At 36.8% G+C, this 27,234-nt stretch overlaps 1 protein-coding gene across 3 annotated transcripts in view; it reads left to right on the top strand.

Annotated features, from left to right (window-relative positions):
- Positions 1–2,737: 2,737 nt before the first annotated feature.
- The window catches only part of ARL13B (ARF like GTPase 13B), a gene marked incomplete at both ends in the record, with an annotated part of 73,225 nt that continues 48,728 nt past the window's right edge, over positions 2,738–27,234 (top strand). For 2 of the 3 annotated variants that reach the window (XM_079704874.1, XM_079704873.1), the window contains 3 exons: positions 2,738–2,796; positions 18,045–18,115; positions 24,689–24,938. In XM_079704874.1, the coding sequence (XP_079561000.1) occupies positions 2,738–2,796; positions 18,045–18,115; positions 24,689–24,938 (380 nt within the window). The remainder of the gene's footprint in view (positions 2,797–18,044; positions 18,116–24,688; positions 24,939–27,234) is intronic. The other variant, XM_079704875.1, reaches the window with a different exon arrangement.

The following is a 27,234-nucleotide window of genomic DNA, read 5'->3' as shown; positions in this document are numbered from 1 at the left end:
TCAAAGCATAAGATTGTACACTTCAAATATATTACAATATTATTTGTCAATTTTACCTCAATAAAACTGGAGAAAAAAAGTAACCACGTGACACTTAGGATGCATCTCTGGGAGATGAAACAAGAGTCTTAATTAGGATGATGACAGCAAGATTGTTTTTTTCATTCAGAACAAACTAGGTTGTATTGTAGTCAAACAGCCACAAAATTATAGTAGCTTAAAATAAGTGTTTATTTCTTGTTCATAGGAAGTCTACTACAGGACTTTTTGGCAGCTGTCTTCCATGTGTTGGCTCAGCATTCCACGCTGTTTTTATATTGTAGTACTTCAGAGTTAAAGTAGGCTTCCACAGTTACCATTGCAAGGGATGATAGAACATGGAGAATTGTGGACCAGCTCTTAAATGCTTTCACCAAGAAGTGATATAACCACTACATTCACATTTCACTGAACAAAGCAGGTCCCATGACTTCAAGAAGGTGGGAATAACTATCACATGTGCTTGTAAAAGAAAAAGAGAACTGGAAATAGTGAGCAGCACATATGTCTACCAAACCACTTAATATATTGAAAAACGAATAGTCAGCTAGTTAACTAACTGACTAGTACCAACTGTATGTTGGTACCAGAAATGTTTGGTAATGTATCACTAACAGAATTAAGGAAGACATGAAATAGAGCAGGGGTTGAGTATAGTTCCAGAAATGCTCAAGGATAGTAAGTGTCGTAGGTCTCTTCAGGCACAGAAATAGTTATTAGACTCTCCAAGAGAACATGTTTTTTAAAAGGGAAAGCAGAGGGATAAGGTCAGATCTTAGAGAATACATATAGGAAGATGAAAGAGGAATAACCAGTGAGATCAGAAGATAACCATAAGAGCATATAATTGTGAAAAGCCAAGGGAGGAAAGAATTTTAGAAGAGTTAACTGTATTAAATGTAGTTACAGAGGTATTATAGTGTCTGGACAAGACAGTCTGGGCAGAGACAGTCTAGCACTGATGAGGAAGGGCCGGTTAGTTAGGAAAACCAGATGAGGTCATACAGCCTTGAGCAACTGGAAAGAAAATTGAAGTTATCAAGGCAGGACAATGAGAATAGTGAACAAGATCCCTAGCAGTTTGGAGACAGAGGTAGGGGGATATATACCATAAATATTTATGGGACAGGTGACACCAACTTCAAAAATCTGCTATCTTTTATTTGTTAGAAATTGCATCTGAGCTTTATTTCTTTCATTTCATCACCTTAGCAACCCTGCAAAGTAGGTATTTTCATTGTCATTTTACAGATAGGGTACTTGAGTTCAGACCCAGTAAGCTGTAAGAGATGTATATGTGTTTGAATTAGGGTTACATGAATTAGTAAAAGACAGAAAATAATTTTAAAACTAGATCTACCTTAATCCCAAACCATTATTTTCTCTTGGATACACTGGGCTTCCCAGGGCCCTCTCTCCTTTTACCAGGATTTGAAAATATATATTTAAGTGGAGACTAAATGGACACACGGGTCCCTACATATAATGCATTCATTTTTTTCCCTATAGGAATGTATTTGTCCTTTACTTATTTCCAAAGAATATAAAGGAAAAGCACATATTACATATCTCTTTAAATAAAATAAAGCATGTTACAAAACAGCCAGTAGATCATGCTCTCCATCTTGCAGAAACCAAATAGCTAGCAATCTATGTATCTAAAAATCCTGGAAAGAATATACATCAAAATATTAACACTGGTTATCTTTGGGTGGTGAGTGTGAGATCTTATTTTCTTCATCTTGTTCCTTTTTCAGTCTTTTTCACACTTTCTACAATGAGCATATTATTTCTTTTGTAAACATAACCCCACACACAACAAATATCATAAATTTCCATTTCACATTTTATGTAACAAACAGCAATAAACGTTATACAGATTAAAACTTCACTCTCATCTGAACTATTGGATAGTTAGCAAATGAGTTTTCCCCTCGTTCTTAACTTAATTGCCCCAGTGTATTGTTTCTGTAGTTGTGCAGCCAGAGTTGGCTGGAATTCCACAGGATCCTCATCCTTGCTTCATGAAACAAAACAAAACAAAACATGGACAAGACCTGAGATCTCTGGATCTCAGTTGGGGTTGGAGACAGACGAGGACAGCACCCTCACACGGTTTGGATGGGTATGCAGATCGGTCTTAGCCTAAGATCTGTCGGAAATCCCTCAACTCATTTCCAGACGCTTCCGTTGCCTAGTTACGAGAACCACCTTCAGCTCCCCCTCCCCCTCCCTCTTCAAGACCACTCCCCCTTCTCCCTCCCACCTCTCCGGCGGGGGCGGGGAGCCGGGCCGCTTTAGCCACTCAGAGCCCTCTGCGGTGGGTCGTCGAACGATGATTGGAGAAGTATATGGGCGGTGCTTGGGGAGGGCTTTCCGCGCCTGGGAGGAACGTCAGCACGTTGACGCGGGGGTTTTCTCTCGTCGGCCCCGTAAACCGTTCCCCGGTCTGTGAAACTGCGCCTTTGGCTTCGCTGTGCATGGGCGAGGAGCGCAGTATTCCGCTCGCTGGTCGGCGCGGTTATTGGCCTTGGTTCTCGGACTGACCGCCCTCACCTCCCTCCCGGCCTCTCCTCCGGGCCCATCCTCGTCAGGGGCGCCTCGCAGCGGCGGCGGCCCCCAAGACTCGGCCCAGTACAACTAGCGGCCCATCTCCGTTCCGGGCTCGGATGGGAGGTGGCGGGAGGAGCGGCCTGGGATGTTCAGTCTGATGGCCAACTGCTGCAGCTGGTTCAAGCGGTGGCGGGAGCCCGTCAGGTAGGCTGGAGCCGGTTGGCCGGGTGTCTTCCTGGGGGAGGGGGACAGCTGCGCCCCAAGGGTCGGACGGGGCGCCGCCTGTCCTCTCTGCGCCTGGACGAGTCTCCCAGGCCGCAGGGGATGCTTTCCCTCCCAGTTTGATATATCCCCTCAGGGAGCGATAGGAGAACGTAGACTTAATGTTTAGTTGCAGTTAAGTTCTCATCCGTAATGCTTATTATTGTTATAATTTAAATGGATCCTAATTTCTTAAAAAGTTGTGGATTGTGTGTGTGTGTGTGTGTGTGTGTGTAATTGTGTATTTTTCCTCTGAAACTTTTGTAATGGGAATTTTTTTTAATAGGGAAGAATGGAATATAATTTTTATAACATCCACAAACCCCTTCCCAACACACACATTTTGTTTAAGAACTTGGGCTTGAAATCTGGCTCCACTACTTAATAATTATATGACTTAACCACTTTTGGCCCCATCCTCCTCATATTGAATGAGAATGATAGTATTTATGCTTTAGGAGTTTTGTATTAAATGAGAATAACTGATGGAAAGTGTTCTTAACTGTAGTGTAGCTTCAATTTTTATATGAGATTAAACCCTTTAGTTGAAAGAGTCCACTTCTTGATGTTTCATTTTGAATGCTAGATGTATTAATATTTAGAGCCTGCTACTTGGTATTCATTCATTTGCTGAGAAAATACCATGTGCCAGGCACTATGCTAGAAGAAGTCAGTGAAAATGATGCTTTTAAAATTGAGCTGCTCAACCAATAAAGAAACCTTAAGTTCGTTGGTCTTTATAAATAATGTTGATTTTTTATAATTCTACTTTAGAATTAGGCCAAGGGTAAATTATAGCAAAAGTTTTGGGGTTTTCAATCATTAGCATTTCAAATAAGTATTTGCCATAAGGATGAACTATCCTTTAAAGAATGGCTCTGAAAAGCTACGCTTATAAGGAAAACTATATGCCTATATTTGGAAATTTGCTTTAAATGAAACTTTTGAATTCTTCTCCCATTATTAACTCTTAAATGGATGTGAATCTTTTAGATATAAGTGATGTGATCAACTTTTAAGAGTCAAAGATGTGTTTGGGTGTGTAGACTCTGATTTAATTTGTTTTAATCATGTTCTGGTCTGATTGCCCAGTGTCTACTAAGATGGGAGGGTTATTCATGATAGATGGCCCTTTATGTTTTTCTCTATGTCTGGTTTTAAAAATATATATTTTATTTTTGTAAGAGAGCCCAGTAGTAGCATGTGTCCTTTTAACTAAAAACACTCAAGAACTTTGCACTCCAAAGGGGTTTTCAATTTAATTTATCATTCTTTGTGTTTGCTTCTCCCAGTAGCTATAGTATAATAGTCTCTGGGATGATTAAAGAAAATACAGAGTTCAGAGAACAGAGGATATATTGATTGCCAAGTAAAACAGATAATTGGATTTGATTAATAAAGCAGAATTGAAATTTAACCCTATAACTCAGTTTATTTTCTTCTTTAGTAAGTAGTAGCATCAAGATCTGAGCTGTCCAATAGGGTAGTGACTAGTTGCATGTGGCTGTTGAGCATTTGAAATGTGGCTAGTCAGAACTGAGATGCTGTAAGTGTATAATACAAAGTGGATTTTGAAGATTTAATATGCAGAAGAGAAAAAGATAAATTATCAGTCTTTTTTTCAGTTTGATTACATGTTGAAATGATAACTTTTACATATACTGGATTAAATAAAGTATAATATGTACTTTATTTTCACCTTTTATTTTCATGTTTTAAAAGACAGTTACTAGAAAATTTAAACTGGAAAATTTAAACTTATATGTGTGGCTTGCAGTGTATTTTTATTGGACCTCACTGATCTAGATCATGGCATAATATGAAGGACATGGGTAAAATCTCTCAATGTTGGATAGAGCTAACTGTCAAAGGACTTAAAAACAAATTGGGTTACACCTATCTTTTAAGTACCTTTGTTCAATGCCTGGTTCATAATAGTGGCTGAATAATATTTGCATAGTATTTTATATAGTTTGATTACTCCTTAGCAAATCCTTAAGTAAATATTAAGGAAGTAGTCCATTTACTGGAATAAATGAGAGGTGAGCAAGCTGATTTTAAAAATACATCAAATTTTGTGCGCTTAGGTATTTGTGCTGTATTTTTTAAGTTTTAGGCTGTGCTGTTCCTTACTGAGATTCCTCTTCATGTTTTTATACATATATATGTATATATATTTTTTGGCTGTATTGGGTTTTTGTTGCGCGCAGGCTTTCTCTAGTTGCGGCGAGCAGGGGCTACTCTTCGTTGCAGTGCATGGGCTTCTCATTGCTGTGGCTTCTCTTGTTGCGGAGCACATGCTCTAGGCACGTGGGCCCGGTAGTTGCAGCACGCGGGCCCAGTAGTTGCAGCACGCGGGCCCTAGGGCGCGTGGTCTTCATTAGTTGTGACTCACGGGCTCTAGAGCACAGGCTCAGTAGTTGTGGTGCATGGGCTTAGTTGCTCCTTGACATGTGGGATCTTCCCTGACCAGGGATTGAACCCATGTCCCCTGCATTGGCAGGTGGATTCTTAACCACTGCACCACCAGGGAAGTCCCCCACATTTGTATTTTATGAAGATATGTTTGTAAGTGTGAGAGGTGAGTGTGTGTAAGAGAGAAGATGATCATTATAAATACACTATGTTCTGAGATTACTTTGCTGACTTAACTACTGTATACTGCACCCTTTGGATTTACCCACCTGTTCTCACTTAGATTCTCTCCCAACGAGCATATTATTCTAGAGACTGGGATCAGGGATTAGATGGCATATTCAGAACGTGTGATAGGGACAAGGCAGGAGTCAGAGGTCAAGAGTTAAAAGTACCAGTCTAGGTCAGGAGTCAGACCAGGATGCTAGGGAATTCAGGAACCCTGTATCTGCTATTGTTAACCACCAGACAGAACCTAACGTAGTCTCTGCAGCTATGTAAAATTAACCTTGAATAGACTAAAAGCTATACACACAGATAAGTAAGTGGCTTGCTCCTGTAGAAGCAGTGCACTATAGTGTTTTTTTTTTAACTTTTTATTTTGAGATCATAATACAGTGATCAAAGCTAAGGGATTAACTTTGGTACTGTACTATTAACTGAATTATAGATTTTATTCTGAGTTCACTTGTTTTAACATCTAATGCTTTTTTTTCCCTGTCCAGGATCTAATCAAGGATTCCACATTGTTCTGTTGTGTCTCTGTTCTCTCTCAATCTATAATGGTTCTGCAGTTTTTCCTTGTCTTTCATAACCTTGAGACTTTGAAGAGTACCTGTCAATTGTTTTGTTGAATACCCCTTACAAAGATGTTGCTGCATAAATGGGTAAAGGAAATACCATGGAGGTGAAATGTCCTTTTCAGTACATAATATCAAGGGGTACATGATTTTGATATGTCTTACTACTGCTGCTGTTAACCTTGGTCACTTGGTTATTGTGGTGTCTGCCAGATTTCTCAATATAGTGTTTTGAGTCAAACAGATTTGCATCTGAATCTTAGGAGTTTTAGCACTTTCCCCCCAGTCAATTGTGGATAATTTTTGTTTTACAACATTTTGAGAAAGAAAATGTATGCAAGTACTTGATGCTTTGCACATAGTAGTTACTCAGTAAATAATACCTCGGATCTTAGGAGATAAGTGCTGATTAGTAGGTTACCTTCTTCAATTCATTTTATACTTATCAGTATAGATAACCTTCCTTTCCTCTCTTTCTGTTAGTGGAAGAAGGGTTCCTTTTTCTTTCCAAGTCTAATTCTTACACCTGTGCGCTTAATTCCATTTCTTCCCATTTCCTGGGAACTTTAGGGGTTCAGCATTCAGTCAGAGATCACAGAAAGAACTTCTGGGATACAAGAATAAACCTACACTTTTATCCAAAAATTTATTGTCCAATTTTATCATCAAAAATACAAAATCTCTTTCTCTTCTGTCTTCAGAGCTTCACTTCTGTTCTTCCTTTAGTACGTAAACATGTTCAAGCCTCTCTTACCTAAAAAATAAACCAAATTGAATGTTTCTTAATGCTGCTGTAACAAATTAATATCAACTTAGTGTCTTAAACAAGTTTATTATCCTATAGTTCTGAGATCAGAAGTCTAAAATGGGTCAGCAGGATTGCTTGCATACTTTCTGGAGGGTCTAGGGGAGAATCTGTTTTTCTTTGCCTTTTCCAGCAAAGAAAGAGGCTGCCTGCATTCTTCGCTTGTGACCCCCTTCCTCCATCTTCAAAGCCAACATCATAACGTCTTATCATAACGTCTTCTCTCTTCTGTGCTCTCCTGCTTCCTTTTTTTTTTTTTCTTTGCGGTACGCGGGCCTCTCACTGTTGTGGCCTCTCCCGTTGCGGAGCACAGGCTCCGGACGCGCAGGCTCCGGACGCGCAGGCTCCGGACGCGCAGGCTCAGCGGCCATGGCTCACGGGCTCAGCCGCTCCGCGGCATGTGGGATCTTCCCGGACCAGGGCACGAACCCGTGTTCTCTGCATCGGCAGGCGGACTCTCAACCACTGCGCCACCAGGGAAGCCCCTGCTTCCTTTTTATAAGGAAGGACTCTTGTAATTACATCGGGCCTACCTGGATATTCCAAGATAAGCTCCCCATCCAAGATCCTTTAGCTTAATCACATCTACAAAGTTCCTTTTGCCATGTAAGAAAACATAGTCACAGGTTTTGGGAATTAGGATGTGGACATCTTTGGGAGGTTGTTATTCTGTGTCTACCATCCTAAACAACCCTGTCCCTGCAGCCACTACCCTTCCTCCTTCCCTTTACTCCACACTTAACAATTGGCAATGTATGAGTGGTACCTTCTCAGCTTCCTCCCCTCTCAAGCATTCCTTAACTTCCTGCAGTAGAAGGCTTTCACCCAGACCCTTCAGTTTTTCTTGCTACACCAGATGCTGCCTGGTTATTAAATCCAATGGATGCTTTTCAATCTTTTGGCATCAGTTGACACTTAAGAACACTCTCTTCTTGGAATTCTCTTATTTCTTTTTCCTGAATTTAAATTTTTTCATCTTTCCGCTTATTTCCTTTTCTGTCTCTTTTTGCCAGTTAGCCTTTCTTCATCCGACTCCCAAGTTTGCTACAGGTTCTGTCTTCAACTCTCTTTTCTTCTTCTACATATTCTCCCTTTATGGTCAGTCGCACCATATAGAGAGACTTCAGCTACCACCTCAACATTGACTCTCAAGTCCATATTTCCAACACAAAGACTCATCCACCACTTAAGACTTACATATCCAGTTACCACAGAATCTTCAATCCGAACACATCCAAAACTGAACATACATCTTCTCTCATGCCTAATTGCTTCTGCCTTCCTTTTACCCACATCAGAAGCCAAGAGTAATCCTGCACACCTCTTTGTGCTGTTATCTCAAATCATCAAATCCTTTGGTTTATACCTACTTAATACAATTTGTGTGTCTCGCACTCTTTCAGCCTTTTCATACCCACTGCTCCGTTTTAGATAAGGTTTCCATTATTTCTCTCCCAGATCTCTTTGACAGACTTTACACTGTTCCCCTCTGATTAATGCTCCATACTGTCAATGATCTTTTCAGTACGCAGCTGATTTTAAACCTTAAGTCTTTCCTAATTGCCTTCAGTATAACATCCAAACTTATTACTTACAGAATACTTGCAATTTGACCTGAGCCTGGCTATATGGACTCATCATAAGCCATTCTTTTTCTTCCTGTCATTCCAGATTTGGGGTATTTAAGTTCTCTAGTCCCTCCATTCCTCCCTGAATGCCCTTCTCTCTTTTGACTGTTCCTAATCATACTTAAATCTCACTTGGGAGATTCTCTCCTTCAGGAAACTCTTTGAATTCCAGCTAGATTCTTTACCTTGCATTGTGTTTGCTTATTACCCCCTTGTATTGGTCTCTACTTACCATGTATTGTAATGTTTATTCAGTTTGCCTAGTCATACAGGATGTCTTGTGGACAGGAGCTGCTGTTATTTAAAAACATTTAATAAAATAGATAACTAATAAGAGCATGCTGTATAAAAAAATAAACAAAATTCAAAAAAAAATAAAAACATTTAAAAATAATGTATATTTATTGTTATTTAAAGGTGATGCATGTTTATTGTAGAACATTGAAAGCACAGTTAAGCAGAAAGGGGCAAATTTAAGTTAACTCACAATCTCACCCACCAGAGATTACCATTTTTTGTATTTTGGTGTAGAATCTCTTACGTATGTGTAAATTTTTTTAAACAGTAATGAGAAAATAAAGTGCTATTTCATAGCTTTTTATTTATTTTGCCTTAATGTATAATTAACATCATTACATATTTTCGTTCAACATCTTTTTAATAGCAGCAGAGTAATGTGTTGAATAGATTCACCAAAGTGTTTTTAATTATCCCCGTTATTAAATATTTAGAATGTTTAAATTTTTTTTTTTACTGTTATCAACAATGCCTTGGTGAGCATCCTTATATAAATGTCTTTGGAAGTGGAATTCTAGATCAAATGATATGAAAAAGTTTAAGGTGTGTGATATATATTGCCAAATTGCTCTTCAGAAAGCCTTCTTGTTTTTTTAAACCAATTTTTACTCCTACCAGCAGGGTAAGAGAGTGCTTTTTTCCTCAAAAAATAGGAGCCATCACTTTTTCATTTTTTCCAGGTTATGGGGGAAATGTTATCTGCTTTCAGTTTCTATTTTCTTGATTACTGGTAAGGTTAAAAGTTTTTTCCCGGGCTTCCCTGGTGGCGCAGTGGTTGAGAGTCTGCCTGCTAATGCAGGGGACACGGGTTCGAGCCCTGGTCTGGGAGGATCCCACATGCCGCGGAGCAACTAGGCCCGTCCGTGAGCCACAACTACTGAGCCTGCGCGTCTGGAGCCTGTGCCCCGCAACAAGAGAGGCCGCAATAGTGAGAGGACCGCGCACAGCGATGAAGAGTGGCCCCCGCTCCCTGCAACTGGAAGCGTAGAAACGAAGACACAACACAGCAAAAATAAATAAAAATAAATTAATAAACTCCTACCCCCAACATCTAAAAAAAAAAAAGTTTTTTCCCTTAGACATTTGTATTTCTTCTTTTGAGAATTTCCCAGTGATTCCCTTTGCTGTTTTTCTATTGGCACAGGTCCATTTTCTTATTGATTTTTCTAAAAGAGTTTTTAAGTGTTTATACTAGTAACCCTTTCAGTCTAGTATATGTTGCAGATATTTTTCTTTCGTTATGTTTTAAAATCTTTTGATGGTTTTTGAAGCGTAAACATTAAATTTTTTTAATTCAAATATATCATTCTCTCAGTGTAATATTTAGGAAGTTCATCACCACTCCAAGATTATATTCACCTATACTTTTTATTTCTAGTACTTTTATGTTTTAATTTTTAACATTTGAATCTCTGTTGAAATTTATTTTGTGTATAGGGAGCAGCCTTCATCCAGGGCACAGAACACAAGGTCTGTCAAGTCATGGTTCTCAGTAAATATCTGGACCCTGTCAGCAGGTCCTCACCCTTACATATTATCATTTACATACTCAGAACTCTGATTATTTATACCAAGTAGCATCTAGTTGATGAAATGGTAATATAACATATGACAGAATATATGAGTTTAAAGATGATTTCCAAGATTCTAGCAAGGCTTGGAAGCAGAATTTTGGAAAGGGTGTAATTTTACCTGGGTCTTGAAGAAATTTGTGCTTCCTATGCTTTCCATGAGCGTGATTTCAGGAATAGCCCACCTAGAGAGGCAGAAAATTACATCAATTTAAAGGAAGTAATTTTGGCAGCAAGAATTATGTAGTATAATTTAAAATAGTAAAAACATATTTTTACCAGTATTTAAAGAACAAGAAAAATATAGTAAGTACTCATGTGCTTACTACCTAGGTTTTACAAATATTAACCTTTGGTCATCACATTTCAGTTTTTTTCTGAAGAAATGGATAAATCCTTGAAGCTCCCCGCACCTTATTTGTCTCACACCATCCCTTCCCTGAGGTAACCACTAGCTAAAACTAGTTTCTTACCCATCTATGTTTTTCCTTGTCACAATTCAGCCTACCAAAGCTTTAATTCAAGTTTATTAGTAGATTGTTATTCACTGTGGCCAAGTCTAAAAGAAGACACTCACATGTCACAGTAAGCAATGTGGATTGGTGCTTTCTGTGTATCAGTATGGTATCTGGTAAAACATGCCATGATGTGGTATGTTATCTCCGCTAGGAATTTTTTCAGTGGGGAAACAGCACCCTATTAGCCATCTTCCTTGGTCTAAGTAAATATAATTGTAAATCCTAGACTATTTATAGAAATTGGTGGTTCTTAATTAAGCTGTACATACAGATTAGCAAGGATTATCTGATGTGCCATGGGCAGAACTGGAATATCTTACACTTGTTTTTATCCCCCTACAGCTTCCTGTTTATTCATAGTAAGAATCTCAGAATTTTAGGAAAGGGATCTAGAGATATTTTGATTCTACCCCTTTATATTTTATTTTATTTTTCAATTTAAAAAGTATTTATTTTTAGATCAATTTTAGGTTTACAAAAAACTCAGCAGAAAGTACAGAGAGCTCCCATATACCTTCCCTCCTCCTAGTTTCCACTATTATTAACATCTTTCATTAGTGGGGTACATTTGTTACAATTGATGAACATAGTGATATATCGTTAGCTAAAGTCCATAGTTTACATTATCCCTTTATATTTTAGAAATGAACAAACTGATACTAAGAATTTCACTTGATCAGGACTTCAAAGCTAGCATATAACCCCAAGTTTTGCCCTCTTTTTAGTGCTTCATAAATTTAGAGTTATTTTGATGCAGTATTATCCTGGACTCTACAATCTGAATTAAAATGTCAGAAAACAGTACATTTGTATAATAAAATCACACCATAAATGTTTTTGGTAAATTTTTTTCATTGTATTAATTTTTTTTGAGGTAAGTTTTTTGTTTTCTCACACATATATCATAAAACAGTATTCCCAAGTCCCTTTTCATATGTATTTGTTATTTGTTAAATTGCTCCATGTAGTTTTAAATATTTTAAGTAATAAATATTAATTTTGATGTGTTAAATTTTGCTTCATAGTGTTTCAGTGAAGTGTTTTATTTTAACTTGCATAACATTTTTGAAGTTAGAAATAGCTTTTATGTAATTATCTCATTTGAAGTATTGTCTTCCTTAGTTGACAGATGAGGAAGTTTAGAGTTGTAAATGTTCAAAAGGTTGTAATAATGTCTTTCAGAAAAGATTCAGAATTCAGATGTTTTCTGAGTCTAAGTTCAAAGTGCTAATATTATGTGGCTTATATTTTAGACATATTAATTTCTATATCTGTTATATAAAAAGGGACCCTGAGATAAAATATGTAAAACAGTCTTTGGCTCTCTTAATCAATCCCTACTTTTTTTTTTTTTAACTCAGAATTATTTTAGTTTTAAAAATATTTCTCACTGTTAATTATTACCTTGAAACCATAAGCATGTAAATTTATTCAGAAAACTTCAGTCAGTTTGATGTAAGAAAATAGGTAATTTTAATTACATTCTCTAATATTGAACTGTTACTTTGATGTGAAGATTTATATAAATTAAATCCATTATAGTATGTTCTCAACTTAAAGTTATATATTTTAATTTTACTTAGTGTTTACTTAGTAAATGAGGGATCAGAAAGTATGTTTATGTTGTTTCATTCAGTAAAGATGCATGATGTACTCTCAGCACATCTGATCCTGGGGCTGCAGAGTAAAGACAAGTTCTAGTTGAGAAGACTGTATGAAAAGTTGCATGAAAAAGTTAAGGTTTATTTGCTGTGTTAACATGCATGGTCAAGAAGGACTGGGGGAAACCCCAGCCTTAAAGGCTTGCTGGGGAGTGGCAGAAGAAGAGGCTGCAGAGTTTGGATTTGATTCTGTTTAAGGATTTTAAACAGAAAAATGCCATTGTTAGATTTTCATTAACATCATGGTTAGGTTTTATTAACAACATACAATTCATTACCTATTACCTAATCTACCTATTACTAGGTAATTACCTTCTCTTAGCTCTAGGAAGTAGGTTATGATTGTGATAGACTGAAATGTGGGGAAAAAATTCCAAAATATTTTGATGAAAATGAGCCAGACTACCTGGCTATCTGGTTTGTATCTGTGTGTGTGTGTGTGTGTGTGTGTGTGTGTATAAATGTGAGTAAATTTTACGATAAACGAGATGGTTCAAGTTGCCCTTTAAAATAATTATTATTTTTACAAACCGTTGTTTTTAAACTTCCCATGAAAACTGCTGTTAACTAATTTTTATTAGCACTGTAACCTTGGGTAACTTGTATCTGCTCTACTTGCAGGGACAGCATGAAGGTAAATGATAGGGTAAAATAGCTTTGAACTATCAAGACATGCCATATAAATTCAAAGCGTTGGTATTGCAGGGTTTGGGAAAAGCTGAGAGCATTTATTTCTGAGGTACTTAATTTGTGGCAATTACCAAAAAGGTACTTTTATTTTACAAAACTTTGTAGTATTTGATATTGTTCATCTCTTAACCCTTCTGGAAACTGTTCCCATCGCTGCCATTTCTTCGGTGTCATTTCTTTCTGGCTACAATTTTAAGGGTTTCTTCAAAGGTTCTTGGGGTTCTGTGTCCCCTGTCCCCTGTCCCCTGGCTCTTCTTCCTTCTGTGCTCTTTCATCTGTTCTTATAGTTTTAACTACCACATAGATGTCTCATAATCCCAGTCCAGGTCTCTCCTCCAGCTTCAGACTTCAGTGTGAGACAAGCACTACTGTCAACATGTGCAAAACTGAACCCATTAATCCTCCTCTATAATCTGGTCCCTGCCCATCTCTCTGGTCTCATTTGTAGACTCCCTGTCTTGAATTTTATTCTCTAATAGAACAGCTATAGGTTGAGCACTTACTGTGTGCCACAAGCATTGTGCACCTTACTTGCATGTCTTATGTAATTTCACCACATCCCTATGGGATGGATATTTTTATTATCCCATTTTACTGATGAAATTCTGAGAAGTTAAATAATGTATCCCAGGTCATATAGCTTGGGAATGGCAATTTTGGGATTTGAACACAGGCTGCTCTAACACCAAGTTTGTGGCTATATATCAGAGTACCCACAATCCCTATATGTTACTTGTTACGAGTAGAAACATACTGTACATCTTACAACAGAGTCCTTTCCATGTCAGCCTTTCTAGTTTGGTATATAATTCAAGACTCAGGGATAACTGTAATAAGAGCTAAGTGATCACTTTCAACTTCTGGAAGGTCACATTATTACCTATATTATGATACTGGTTCCTTAAGTAGAAGTATGTCGGGTTCCGTTTAGACTCAATACACAGTTGTATTGAGTTGTGATTGTGTATGAATGTAACAAGCATGTTCTCCTTTTGCTTAAGGCTGCTTTCCTGAGATGTACTCTTAATGCCTGGGTTTAGCAACTCAGCACCCTGCCAGTTCTTACCTCCTTGGTGTGGTGTCTTCTCAGGCAGTGTTCTTAGTCTGGAACCTCTTCATCCTTCCTCCTATTTTCACCTTCCCCTTGCTCGGCAAAATTCTACATTTTACGAACTTAGCTGAGGCATCATCACCTTGTGTAAGAAGCTTCCCAGACCTTCTCCTGTATCTCTAGACTGAATAAAGTCTTTTTGCTCTGTATTCCTTTAGCATCTTGTAAATATCGATAAGCATTTTAAACTGTCATAGTGTCATAATGTACAAATATTTGTTTACATTTTAGTCATTTTCATTAGATGATGAGCACTCTGGGATAGAAATCATGTCTCAGGCATTTTTGTGTCCATATTACTCAAATGCCTTACGTACTTTTATTGAATTACTGCCTGACCAAATGACTAAATGATTGCTTTTATTGCTAGTGTCAACTTTCTAGACACTATAAACCTAAGAATACTGTTTATTATTTTTTCAATTGAAGGACTAGTGTATTTGATCAATAAACATAAGACTAAAAAACATAGTTTTTTATTTCTCTGTTGTTACATAGCATCACAGCCAAACTGTTCCCAATCAGTGATAATTTATCTTATTTTAAAAAGCTATAATGACATGTACATTTTAAAATGTGTTAGATTGAATATATTCAGTGTTTAAAGAGTTCCATAGAATTTTGATTGTTAGGTGATTGTTAGCCTTTTAAACCCATTCTATTCTGAAAGTATAAATTTAATGCTTTGTTATCAGGCATTGCAGTAATTCATACTGTGATTTTCATTTGTACTGCTAATGTTATGTTTTTTCATTAAGGCTTTAATTACCTCAAATATTTAATTAAAGCTGTGTTTTCAAGTATATGGCATAATGATCTTAAAGATTAACTGTGTACTTGCAAGTGTAGTCAAAATAAAAATAGAAATCCAGAGAGACTTATTTCGTGCCAGTCTCAGCATGATTATAATTTTCCAAAGTGATTTTCATGTTTGAAGAACTTTTTTTTGTTTGAACCTAATACTATGTTTAAAAAAGGAACGCTTTTAAGGTAAAATCTAACATTTTTCCTTGATAGCTGCTTTAAGAGTAATGTTTCAAAATGTGTAAAAGTAATTATTTGGACAGTGATTTTTTCTTTTAAACTGAAATCTTGACAAGGATGGAGGGGGGAAAACATAGAATGCTACCTTTGTAGTAGAGAATGAAGGGCCATTTTCCTTAAAAAGGTATATTTGAGATTTTTTTACTCTGGCTCATAAGGGATGGGAAAAGGATCCATGATGTTCCTAGGAACTGCTGACCCAGTCGATATATGTTTGCAGTATGGTCTTCTGTGACTTCTAGAATAGGCATGGTCATCTGCTATCTCTTCCTGTGCCTGCCTGTGCTTTCCCTTTACAACCGTCATCACACATAAATCTCTAATGCCTCTTTTCTTTCTAGGCTCTAAGGTTTATGATGGCTAGGGATTGTGGATGTTTTTTTGCTACTGTTTAATCGGTGCCTAATCAATAGTTACAGAATAAATGATGCAAACAAGCAGAAAATGGGGATTTGTTCCCCAAAAGTAATTGTTTTGGTCATGGTGATGTTTGAAGCACTGTAGATCTTGAAATAAATTATTAAAGAGCAATTGAATTAGCTTTACTATTATGGTCTAATTTATTATCTATCTAGTAACTTCAGTTATCCAAAATATTGTTTAAATGCTATACAATCCATCTTTTTTGGATAGTCATTTATTATATTTTATTTAAAAATTATTTTGTACTTAAATTTTGTTCTTTGATATTTGGAAGTTATGAATTCTTCAAACAAAATAGTAGAGTTATACTCTACATATCTCAAAGCTTCCTTAAGAAGTAAACATATTTTTCAAAGTTGATAATACAGGTAAAACTTTCCCATGGATAGAAGTACCCAGACCTCACATACTACCTCAGATCCATAAATTCATAATCTGCTGTGTGCCTCTTTGGCATTTCCACTGACCCCACCACTGACTGACTGTGAATGGGGTGTGGGGATGCTGCTAATTGTGACTTACCACTGACTCAAGCATAGACATACTTTCGTTTATTCTTCATGGTGGATATAGGGATGGTTGAAGCATTTACAAAAGACTAAGGCTCCTGGATAACAAAGGAAATTAACATGAAGAGTAAATTAATTTCACTTACAAAAACCAAAGTCCTCACCATGGCCTACAAGGCCCTATGTTATCTGGCCTCTGATGCGTTTCTGACTTCCTGTCCTTCTTCCCTGCTCCTGTCTCACTGGGTTTTACCACACTGGCTTCCTTGCCTTTGCCCCAGCTGTACTCTCTTGCCCCAGATATTTGCATAAGTAACTCCCTCCTTCAAGGCCTTGCTCAGACTTTACCTTCTTTCTTAGTGAGGCTTGCCCTGATCACCTTATGTAAAACTACAATCCGTATCATGCTCTACTTTATTCTTTTTTCTATAGTACCTAATCACCTCTAACATATGATATAACCTGTAATTTACTTATTTTTATATGTATTATATTGTTTGTCTCCTGTAACTAAAATGTAAGTTTGATAAGGGAAGGGTTTCTCTATCAGTTTTTGTTTTTCATTGTTGTTGTGGTTATTTAAATAAACAGGTGTATCTCAGGTACCTAGAACACTGGTGTATGGTATACAGAAGATGGTCAGTAACTATTTGTTCAATAAAGAAGTCCAGATCCAAGAGAGCCAGGTCTAGACAGATGAAAAAACACCCTTTCTTGCCATCTAAGTTCTGTTTTTTAACCCTTGGAATGATCGCCCGTGAAGAATGACTGTACTTGGTAGAAACCCTGACTCTACCCCATGGGAATGTGGCCCAGTTATGCTGTGGCTTTCTCTCTATATTCCCAAAATGGTGTTAATAGATGGTCTCATCATTTATACTAAGCAGTAGTTAAGCCTGGAACAGAAATGAGCTTTAGTGGTGGAGTGAATCGCTGAGATAATAGGACCAGGATAGTAGGTTTGTTCCTTTATAATCTGCCCCAGGTTTGAGAAGTCCCTAGGAGTTAGGTGAATTAGGTTCTGGTTCTGACTGTAACCAATTCATTGTCTTATCTTATGACTCTGGACTTATGTTTCTTCAATAGTAAAATTGAACTGGATTGTATTTTTTTTTCTACCTCTGTGAAGTTTAGCTATATCATCAGGAACATTTTAAGCTTTATAATTTAGGAACCCTCTTTCAAAATATGTTAGCGCTTAGGTTAATAATCATGTTACTATACTATGTTTAAGATTTATACTTGGTAAGGTGCTGCATATATAAAAACAGTTGAGCATACTAGTAGTGTCAAGAACGTAACAATCATTCTTTTCTTATGTAATTTCACAAGAAAAAACAAATTTGTGCTAATCCTTAGACTTCAGTTAACTAGAAAATTGAGTCTTTAGACATGATAGATAACTCGTGCTAGGATCCATCTCCCTCCCTTGCTTTCTCTCTTCTTTCCCTTATTTCTTCTCTATCCTTCAGGTTATCTACTGTACAGTTCCCTTTTTTTTTTGCTTAGAGAACAAAAGGATGACACTTTACAGGTATTTTTCAAGAATTTTGCTTTTTGAATATATATTTTATTCATCATTGTACCCCCTAGCATCCAGCAGATTGTCTTGTACATGTAGATGCTCCTTAAGTGTTGCTTGGATGAATGAATTTGCTTTTATTTTTACCCAAATACTTAATTGACTCAAAGTGATTTTCAAATTTTTATTGTTTTAAGAAAGGTGACTCTTGTGATGGTGGGACTTGATAATGCTGGTAAAACGGCAACAGCAAAGGGAATCCAAGGAGGTAAGCTGAAAAAATTTATTATTAAATTACTCTGATTTATTTATTTAAATTGCTTTATTACATATTCGGGTACATATACTGTGCACTCTATTACTTTATATTCTTAGTATACTTGAGGCTAATGTGGTGAATAGACTCTGGCTTAATAGTACCAGCCTGTTATGTTTCAGATTTGAATGAATGCAGAGGCTCCTCGAGGTTTTTGATCAGCTAAGAGGGATCGCAGCTGTCTTCTAGCCAGTAGGAAGGAAAAAGTAAAAAAAGGACATGCCCCTGCCTTTAAGGATCCCTATCTTCTACTTACATTTTCTTGGCCAGAATTTAGTCACAGGGCTACAGCTAAATGAAAGGGAGGTAGAAATACAGTTAGCCAGCACAGTTCTCTTTGCATCTCTTGATTTTTTTTTCAACATGATGTGTAATTTTTACAGTTACATTAAAGATACATTAAAGCGCTTTATGTCATTTATATTACATCTCATTGAATGTATTTATTTAGTCTTAATTTAATGCTTTGTAACTACAATATAGAGGTACTATACTAATGAGTTTGTTATGTACCCAGAAGATGTAGCATGAGCCAGGCATCTCGAGGGTATGAATTGGGAGAAAACCTAACATATATTTGTTCCTGAAAATGGATTTTGCAAGTAGGTATCATGCATGACAGATAGGGAGCTTTTATTTATGGAAATTCATGAAAAAAAATTGACACCTTGCAAAATTTGCTGTTAGAGAAAAACATTTTGTCACCCCCCTAATTAGATGCAAACTATATATTATTGTTTGAGGAGCCTTCTAAAGCCTTTTTGTACCCCTCATGCTGTCACCTAGGTTATATCCTTGCAAAGCACTCACTGTCACCATCTAAACCAGGGGTTTGCAAACTTCTTCTGTAAAGATCCATATAGTAACTATTTTAGACTTTGAGAGTCATCTGGTCCCTTTCCCAGCTACACAGCTCTGACATAGTAGTGCAGAAGTAGCCATAGAAAATATGTAAACAAATGAGCGTGGCCATGTTCCAATGAAACTTTATTTATAGACCCTAAAATTTGATGTGTTATGAAACATTATCCTTGGGGTTTTTTTGGAAATTATTTTAAAATGTAAAACACATTCTTAGCTTGAGGGCCATGTAAAAACAGGTGGCTAGCCAGATTTGGCCTGCAGGCCATGAAACCTTATCTAAACGTTTTCTCTTTCATTCCTTCAAAGCCTTATGTTCAAGGGAGCAGGATCCAGGAAGGTGCTAATCAGACCGTCTAATTATTTGTGTGTACTTAGAACAAACTCTTTCCATCAGGCCTTTTTCTTCTGAATCCCACCTCCATTAGTTTCTTTTTCTGAGTTTAGAAAATGTTCAAGGTGTCACATCATGAACAAAAAGCCAAAGCTGCCTTCAACTTTGAGCTCCCCTGTGGCTCTGTTTTTGTTTTTCATTTCGTATTTACTCTTCAGCCTACTCCAGTGATTGATTTCTTACCATTTTTCTTTTTTAAAGATTCCAGTTATATAGAATGACTTGAAGGTTTTCAAATTGAGCCTTTTGATACCTTCGTGATTTTGTTTATGCTGTTCCCACTTGCCTTATTGAAGAGAATATCAACTTATCCTTAAAGACAGATTATCTACTTATCTCTAAAGATGCTCGTTTGTCGTATAGTTTCCTTCTTTATGAAGTTTCTTCTGATCTCCTGCTGCCCTCACCCCTTACCACCACCATCAGTACAATTGACTACATCCTCTGTTTTTGTCTACTCTTATCTGTATCTACTTGTATAGCTACTTAATTGCCCCTCTTTTTATGTATTACTCTACCTCTCCAGACTATAAATTCCCCAAGGGCAGTTTTACTTATTTTGGTGTCCTAGTTCAGGCCATGCCTTAGTAGGAAGTCTTCCTAAAACATTTCTCCCATGGCTTCTCTTAGCTTATTTCTGGCTCTTTTCTGTTTTGTTTTTTATTAAAATTTTTTTAAAATTTTTTATTGTATATTTCCTCCTTTCTTTTGAGATAATCTTCCTCTCCCACTGTATTGCCGTTGTCTGCATCCAAACCCTGGGTTTAGTGTTTCATCTATAATTTTATTATAGCTTACTAATCTAAGAGTACTTTCCCTATCTTGAGGTTCACTTCCTTCAGTCAGCTTCTCTTCTTCATGGCTGTCAAAGTGATTGCATTAATAGGATATAGGTTCAATTGTGCTAACAAATAAGCCTAAAATAACAGTGGTTTAATAAACTAGAAGTTTAGGGCTTCCCTGGTGGCGCAGTGGTTGAGAGTCCGCCTGCCGATGCAGGGGACACGGGTTCATGCCCCGGTCTGGGAAGATCCCACATGCTGCGGAGTGGCTGGGCCCGTGAGCCATGGCCTCTGAGCCTGCGCATCCGGAGCCTGTGCTCTGCAACGGAGAGGCCACAACAGTGAGAGGCCTGCGTACCACAAAAAAAAAAAAAAAAAAAAATAGAAGTTTATTTCTCTCTCATATTACAGCACAGGGAAAAGTAGTCTAGGGTTGACATAGCAGCTCTAAGGTATTAGAGACTCAAGTTCCTTTTCCTATTTGCTTTGCCATTCCTAGTGTTCTCCTTTGCCTACCTGGTCCAAGGTGTCTCACTACTACATGTGCATTTCAGCTGGAAGGAAGAAGTAAAGGACAAAGGGAGGCTGTCCTTCTCTTTTTTTAAAGTATGTGAACCAGAAGCCACCACATCACTGCAGTTCACAGGCCATTAGCTAGAACCCGTGGTGTTCCAGAGCCGGTTGTTACTTGCTCTTATTGGCTCATATTAGTCAAGGACAGCCAGTTAGGCACCTCTCCTCCAAACTCTATGTTCAGGTGCCTCATATTGGTAATTTGAAATAGTTCATAGCAGGAGTATTTACACCATGACAATTGGCAAACACTACCTATCAGAGTTCCACAGCCTCCAAAGCCAGTTAAACATTTAATAGTATACCACAAGCACATTATCTAGAACCTGTTCTCATGGCCACCCCTAGCTGTCATAGAGACTGGGGATTGCATTCTTTATCCTGAACAGCCATGTGCTCAGCTAAAAAATCCAGGATTCTCTGACTTTCCAGTGTTATTTCCTAATAGTTCTAAGGAACTGTTGTTATTTTGGGTGGGAAAATTCTTTGTGTAAATTGGTCCCTAGCATTGTTGACATTAACACATCTTTATTATATTGTAGTTATTTGTTTATGTATATATTTCCTCTTTTTCCCTCTATATAAGTGCTCTTTAAGATCAGAAAATATTAATAAATTTTATTAATTTTGTATATCTAGGACCTTGCATAGTACTTAGCATATAACATAAGCTCAATAAATAGTTATTGATTATATATTTTCATTATATCTTGAACTTTCTAGGCATTGTCTTAACACATATGCTTTACTGAAATCCTCAGGATTAGGGACCATATGTCTTTGTACCCCTGGTTCTTGTATGATGCCTGATTTATAACAGGCCCTCAATAAATGATTACAAGCATGGATGGATGGATAAATATATGGAAGAATGGACATAACGACAGCAGCTTCAGCTGTCCTAGCAGTCTGGTGTTGTAGTATTGAGCAATTATATGCTTTGTACTGAGTGCTAAGTATACAAAGATAGTTCCCAGCTATTGGGAAGGTATAGGCTATTGTGGAGACCAGCAAGAACACAGAATAGTACAATAGATGGTGTAGGTGATACTGAAAGTAGGAAGGAATCATCAGAGAAGGATTTACAGAAAAGGTTGTAACCTGAACATTTAGTCTTGTCTTGAAACACAGAATTATGAGTAGGAACCAGAGGAAAGAATAGAGAAATTGGGGAGGGTGTTCCATGTATCAAAAGAAACAGGCTTTTAAAGTCCTGAATACCTGAATTTGAGTCCTGGGTCTGTCTACCATGTAACCTTGAAAAAATTACTTAATATGAATTGGTTTCCTGGGAATAGTGCCATCATTTTATCTGTGCTTACATTGTTCCCCTGCTTGGAATTTTGTTCTCCCTTCTTTGTTATAATTTTTTTGTCTTTTAAGACTTTACTCCTATTTTGTTTCCTCTCTGAAGCCTTTCTAGGCCATGACTCACTTCTAGCTCCTCTTTACCCTTTTTCTCTTGAATGCCCTCCATCTTAGTTTGGGCTGCTATAACAGAATACCATAGACTTAGTGGCTTAAACAACAGGTATTTCTCACAGTTCTGGAGGCTAGGAGACTGCAGTCAGGGTGCCAGTATGGTCGGGTACTTAGTGAGGGCCCTCTTCTTGGTTTACAGACAGCCATCTTCTCACTTGTATCCTCATGTGGTGGAAGGAGAGAGAGGAAACAAGCTCTCTTATGTCTCTTCTTATATGGGCACTAATTCCATCATGGGGGCTCCATCCTTGTGACCTCATCTAAACCTAATTACCTCCCAATACCATCACATTGGGGATTAGGGTTTCAACAGATGAGTTTTGGCAGGGACATAAAAGTGCAGTTCATAATACCTTCACACTGTGCTCTCCAGACTTGTTAGTAGAACATATAGGTTCCTGTGTTATTCCCATTAATGGGAATAACACAGTTCTCTCTGAATTGTACTGGATATTCTTTGAGGACAGCAACCCTTTTTTATTCATCTTTGCCTTCTAATGCCTAACAAAGTCCTGGTACTGAGTAGGTATTCTGTCTGTGTTATTTCCCTTATCCCTTCCTCAGGGTAGTTGATTTATTTTCACTGATAATTTCCTGGGGGTACTTTTCAAATCATACTCAAAGACAGCTGCCTATTTTAACTGTGAAGCCAGTTCTGGCCTGGACTAGATCCACATTTTTAAATGTCTAGTTTAATTCTGTTTTTGGAATACATGGCTGCTTATATTGCTTCTAAACTTGCCTTTTTCTCCTTCTAGGTAAGGCAGGTATTTTAAAAATGTGACTTGTGATGTCTATTAACTTTCTAGGGAGCTGTGTAAACTGCATTAAGATGCTTGCTGAAAGGGAATGGTACATTGCAAGTCTTTTTCTCAGTCACACCTAAGCCTAACAGCAAATGCCTCTCAAATTTATCTTTGTAATAGCAAATGTTTTGCTGAATGTGGGAATGATAAGACCCTCTAAACCAGTGTTGTTCAGTAGAGCTATTTATAATGATGGACATGTTCTATATTGGCTCTGTCCAGTAGGGTGGGCCACCAGCCACATGTGACTTTTGAGCACTTGAAATACAGCTTGAACAACTGAGGAGCTGAATTTTTAATTTTACTTAAGTTTAATTTTTTAAGTTTTAAAAGCCTCATGTAGTTTGGTGACCACTGTATTGACCGTGCAGCTGTAAACAAAGTACAGTGGAGTAATATTTGTTGTGAATTCCAGCGATGAAGAGAGAATGGAAGAGACAGACATGAAGTTTGAACTCTTCTCTGTAACCACTGAGTCACTTGGTTCTGTTAATCTTTCATGAGTTCTCTCTTGCCATTCTTCTATTTTTATTTTCATACCTCTCCAAAAAGTGGCTATCACTCTCATTTTCAGTCTGTTCTAGAGACTTTTGCAAAGAGGAATCTCAAGGAAGACTACTTAAGTCACCTTAATTATGTTATTGGTCTGCTAAAATACCTTCTGTGGCTCCCAATTCTCTATCTTCAGAACTCTCTTCAGTGTGCATTCAGGCTTAAGGGTTTGCTCCAACTACAATGTTCAACTTGTTCGTGCATCTTGCTTTTACCATTTCTATTACTTAGGTCACTCATCTGACTGTCTAAATCCTACCTAGCTTTAAGGCCTAGGTCCCAGCTCCTAGTTCAAGTCTTGAACCTTAGTGATCTTTTTAACCTCTTACTGTCATTACCACTCTTTGGCAGTTATAATTGTATACATCCTGTACCTTCTTCTTTGTGCTGTCATATGCAGAAGTCCAAAGAAATTCAATTATAAATTTATGAGAATATCCTGTATTCTATTCTTGTAGAAGAAAATAAAATCTACTCTTTGTATTTGCAAACTGTCCTTAAAAGTCTCTTTATTGCAATTATAGCTTTAATTCAGTTAATAAAAAAGAAAGGTCCTATACTCTTCATAGCTGCTCCCATTATTTGGTTGTTCTAGACTATTCTCTGAATGTTTAGTTTTTCTTTATAACTCCACAGAGGTTGTAATGGTCCTTGGGGATGGCTGTGGTATTGAAGGTTGAAATTTTTATTGTTTGTAACTTGAGGAGTCAGTGGCCTTAAAGGCAAGAGTTCATTTGTGTATTTATTCTACAGATCCTTATTAAGTACCCGTTATATGGTGGGCATTAGTTTAGGAACTGGGGTTATATCAATAAAAACGAACAAGCAAACAAAAAAACAGACAGAAATTCCTATCTGCAAGGTGTGTAAATTCTAGTTGGATATTTTATAGTATCTACCTTTCCCCCAAACTAGTGTGCTTAGATGTAATGCTTATTGTGTAAGCAAATAATAAACATTCTATTTAGTACTAAAGTATGATGAATAACACATTTATGTCATTTAAGTTGTGAAGTTAAATTAGTGTTATTAATTTAAAGTCTAAAGATTCTTTCTTTTATATCATTTGAAACAGAGTATCCTGAAGATGTAGCACCTACCGTTGGATTTTCCAAAATTGACCTTAGACAAGGAAAGTTTGAAGTCACCATCTTTGACTTGGGAGGTGGAAAAAGAATTCGGGGAATTTGGAAGAATTACTATGCTGAATCTTATGGAGTAATATTTGTTGTGGATTCGAGTGATGAAGAGAGAATGGAAGAGACAAAAGAGACAATGTCAGAAGTGATAAGACATCCTAGGATATCGGGAAAGCCTATATTGGTGTAAGTAATGTTGGTGTCATTGTAAACGTAGAGACAGCAGCATTAAGTCATTAAAGAAATTTACCTAAGTTACAAAATACTGAATAAGCTAAATTGTCACACCCTCGTATGATAAAATGTATGTAATTTACTGGGAGTTGTTAATATACCAAGGCCTTATTATAATGCTATCTGTAGAGGTTACGGGCAGAGGCTACGTAATGAAGAAATCTTATAATTAGATCTCTTGGGTTTTCAAATGTAAACTCTGTTTTATTTGATCATTTACTTTTGTCAGATTTTTCAAATGGTCTCTTAACAAGGTTCTAAAATGTTTTTCAATTTATTTTCCTCTTTTAATAACTTATTTATGTTTTGCCTCTGTCCTTTTTTTCTTGAAGAGTGTTCTTGTTTGAAAGTTATTTAGATGGTTTATTCTTCTAATGCCATGTTGATTTCTCAGTTTTTACTACTATATTTCCGAACTGAACATGTGATCTGTGCCATTATCAACTTAGATGTATGCTTAGCATCATTTTGTCCAGCTGCCTAAACATTTTAAAAAAATTAAGTGACAAAGGACTTGTTGCACTACCCGCCCTCATAGCATTTCTGCATAGTAAACACCAGATGGTGCTATAACTTTGAGACATAGTAAAGTGAAAGTAGTTTAAATTGCTCGTAAAATTGGAGTAAGCGGAATGTGTGTTTTGCCTTCTTGTCCCTTTTCCCTCATTCTTGTGTTTCATTACTAACGATTAAAAAAGCCCCAAGCAACCTATCACATGGTTAACTGAGAAATTGTAAGACAGAGTTCCTCAGTGGTCCTCAGTAATAAATGAACATTTTTAAATGAGGCAGTTTGGAAGCTCTGATTACAAAAAGTAAAACTTTATTGTATCATTTATTGTTAAGCTTATACTGTTTAATTTTTATACATTTAACTAATTAAAGAAGTTATTTGATATATATATATAATTAATTCTCACCTTTATTGAATATGAAATAGACTTTAATAGATATGTATACAAAGAGTAAACTTTGTTGAACCCATAGACTAAATTAGTCTCTATAAATGTTTAAGCATAGAACCAGTGACTTCTAAAGTAAAAAGTATTAGTGACTGATGTTCATTTGTAAAATAATTGAGTGTGCTTTTTTTAACCCAATAGTTATTTATTTAATTTATTCTTTTATTCATGTATTCTCTCATGCATTTATTCATTCATACATGTACTAATTCAACAAATATTTATTGAACATCCACTATGTGCTAGACATTGTTCTGGTGATAGGGATACCTTTGGGAACAAAAACAATAAAACTCCATGTATGATCTCAGGAGCTTACATTCTAGAGGGTGAGACACAAAAAATGTAATAAATAAATTGTACATTAGGTGATAAGTATATTGAAAACAAAGCAGGTAAAAGAAGATCAGGAATCCTATGGTGGTGGTGGTGACAGGGGCATGTTACTCTTAAAATTAGGATAATCATACTAGGTCATATTGAGAACATGACACTGGAGGTGAGAGTCAGTCATCCCAGATAGATGTACGTGGTAAAGCCCTGAGGCAGAGGCATGCAGTTTGTGTCTGCAGTGTTTACTGAATAATCCAATGTCAGCAAGATACCTGCTTTCAGTTCTGTCACCTCTCTCAGCTAGTGAATTTCAAGAATTGGAAAAAAAAAAAACAAACTCACAACTAGGATGATTGCTCACCATTATAATTTCATAGTGTGATCTCACAAAGACATGAGAATTAATTAGGGATCAATAATATGTTTATGAAATATGGAATGGTTTGCCATTTGATGAGTTTTTCTCAAAGGAGTTTTACAACCATAGAATTTTTATTAATAAAGGTAAACTTTTTGAGATGTGTGTGCTTCAAAAATATACAAAATTTACTAAAAAGTAAATATTCTCTTTTTTTTTTTTTGGCCACACTGCACGGCATGTAGGATCCTAGTTCCCCAACCAGAGATCAAACTTACACCCCCTGCATTGGGAGCACAGGGTCCCAAGCACTGGACTGCCAGAGAAGTCCCCAAAAGTACATATTCTTAATAATTTTAGAAGATGTGGGAAAGAATGAGGTTAAAAAAAAAAGATTGACCTATCATGCAGAGCCAACCACTGCTATCATTTTTATGAGTTTCCTGTGCATATTTTTGTAAAACATGTAACATATGCAGTGTTCATATAATACATAAAATTTTCTGTCCCACTCTTTTTTCTGTTTATTAATCCGTCTTGAATATCCACCCAAGTCCCATATTTGGAAGTTCTCCTGTTTACCTTTTTCTCTCTG

Source organism: Hyperoodon ampullatus (assembly GCF_949752795.1).
Source record: "Hyperoodon ampullatus genome assembly, chromosome: 5".
NCBI lineage: Eukaryota > Metazoa > Chordata > Mammalia > Artiodactyla > Ziphiidae > Hyperoodon > Hyperoodon ampullatus.
The sequence above is the reverse complement of the archived record's forward strand: the minus strand, read 5'-3'. Positions and strand labels throughout refer to the sequence as shown.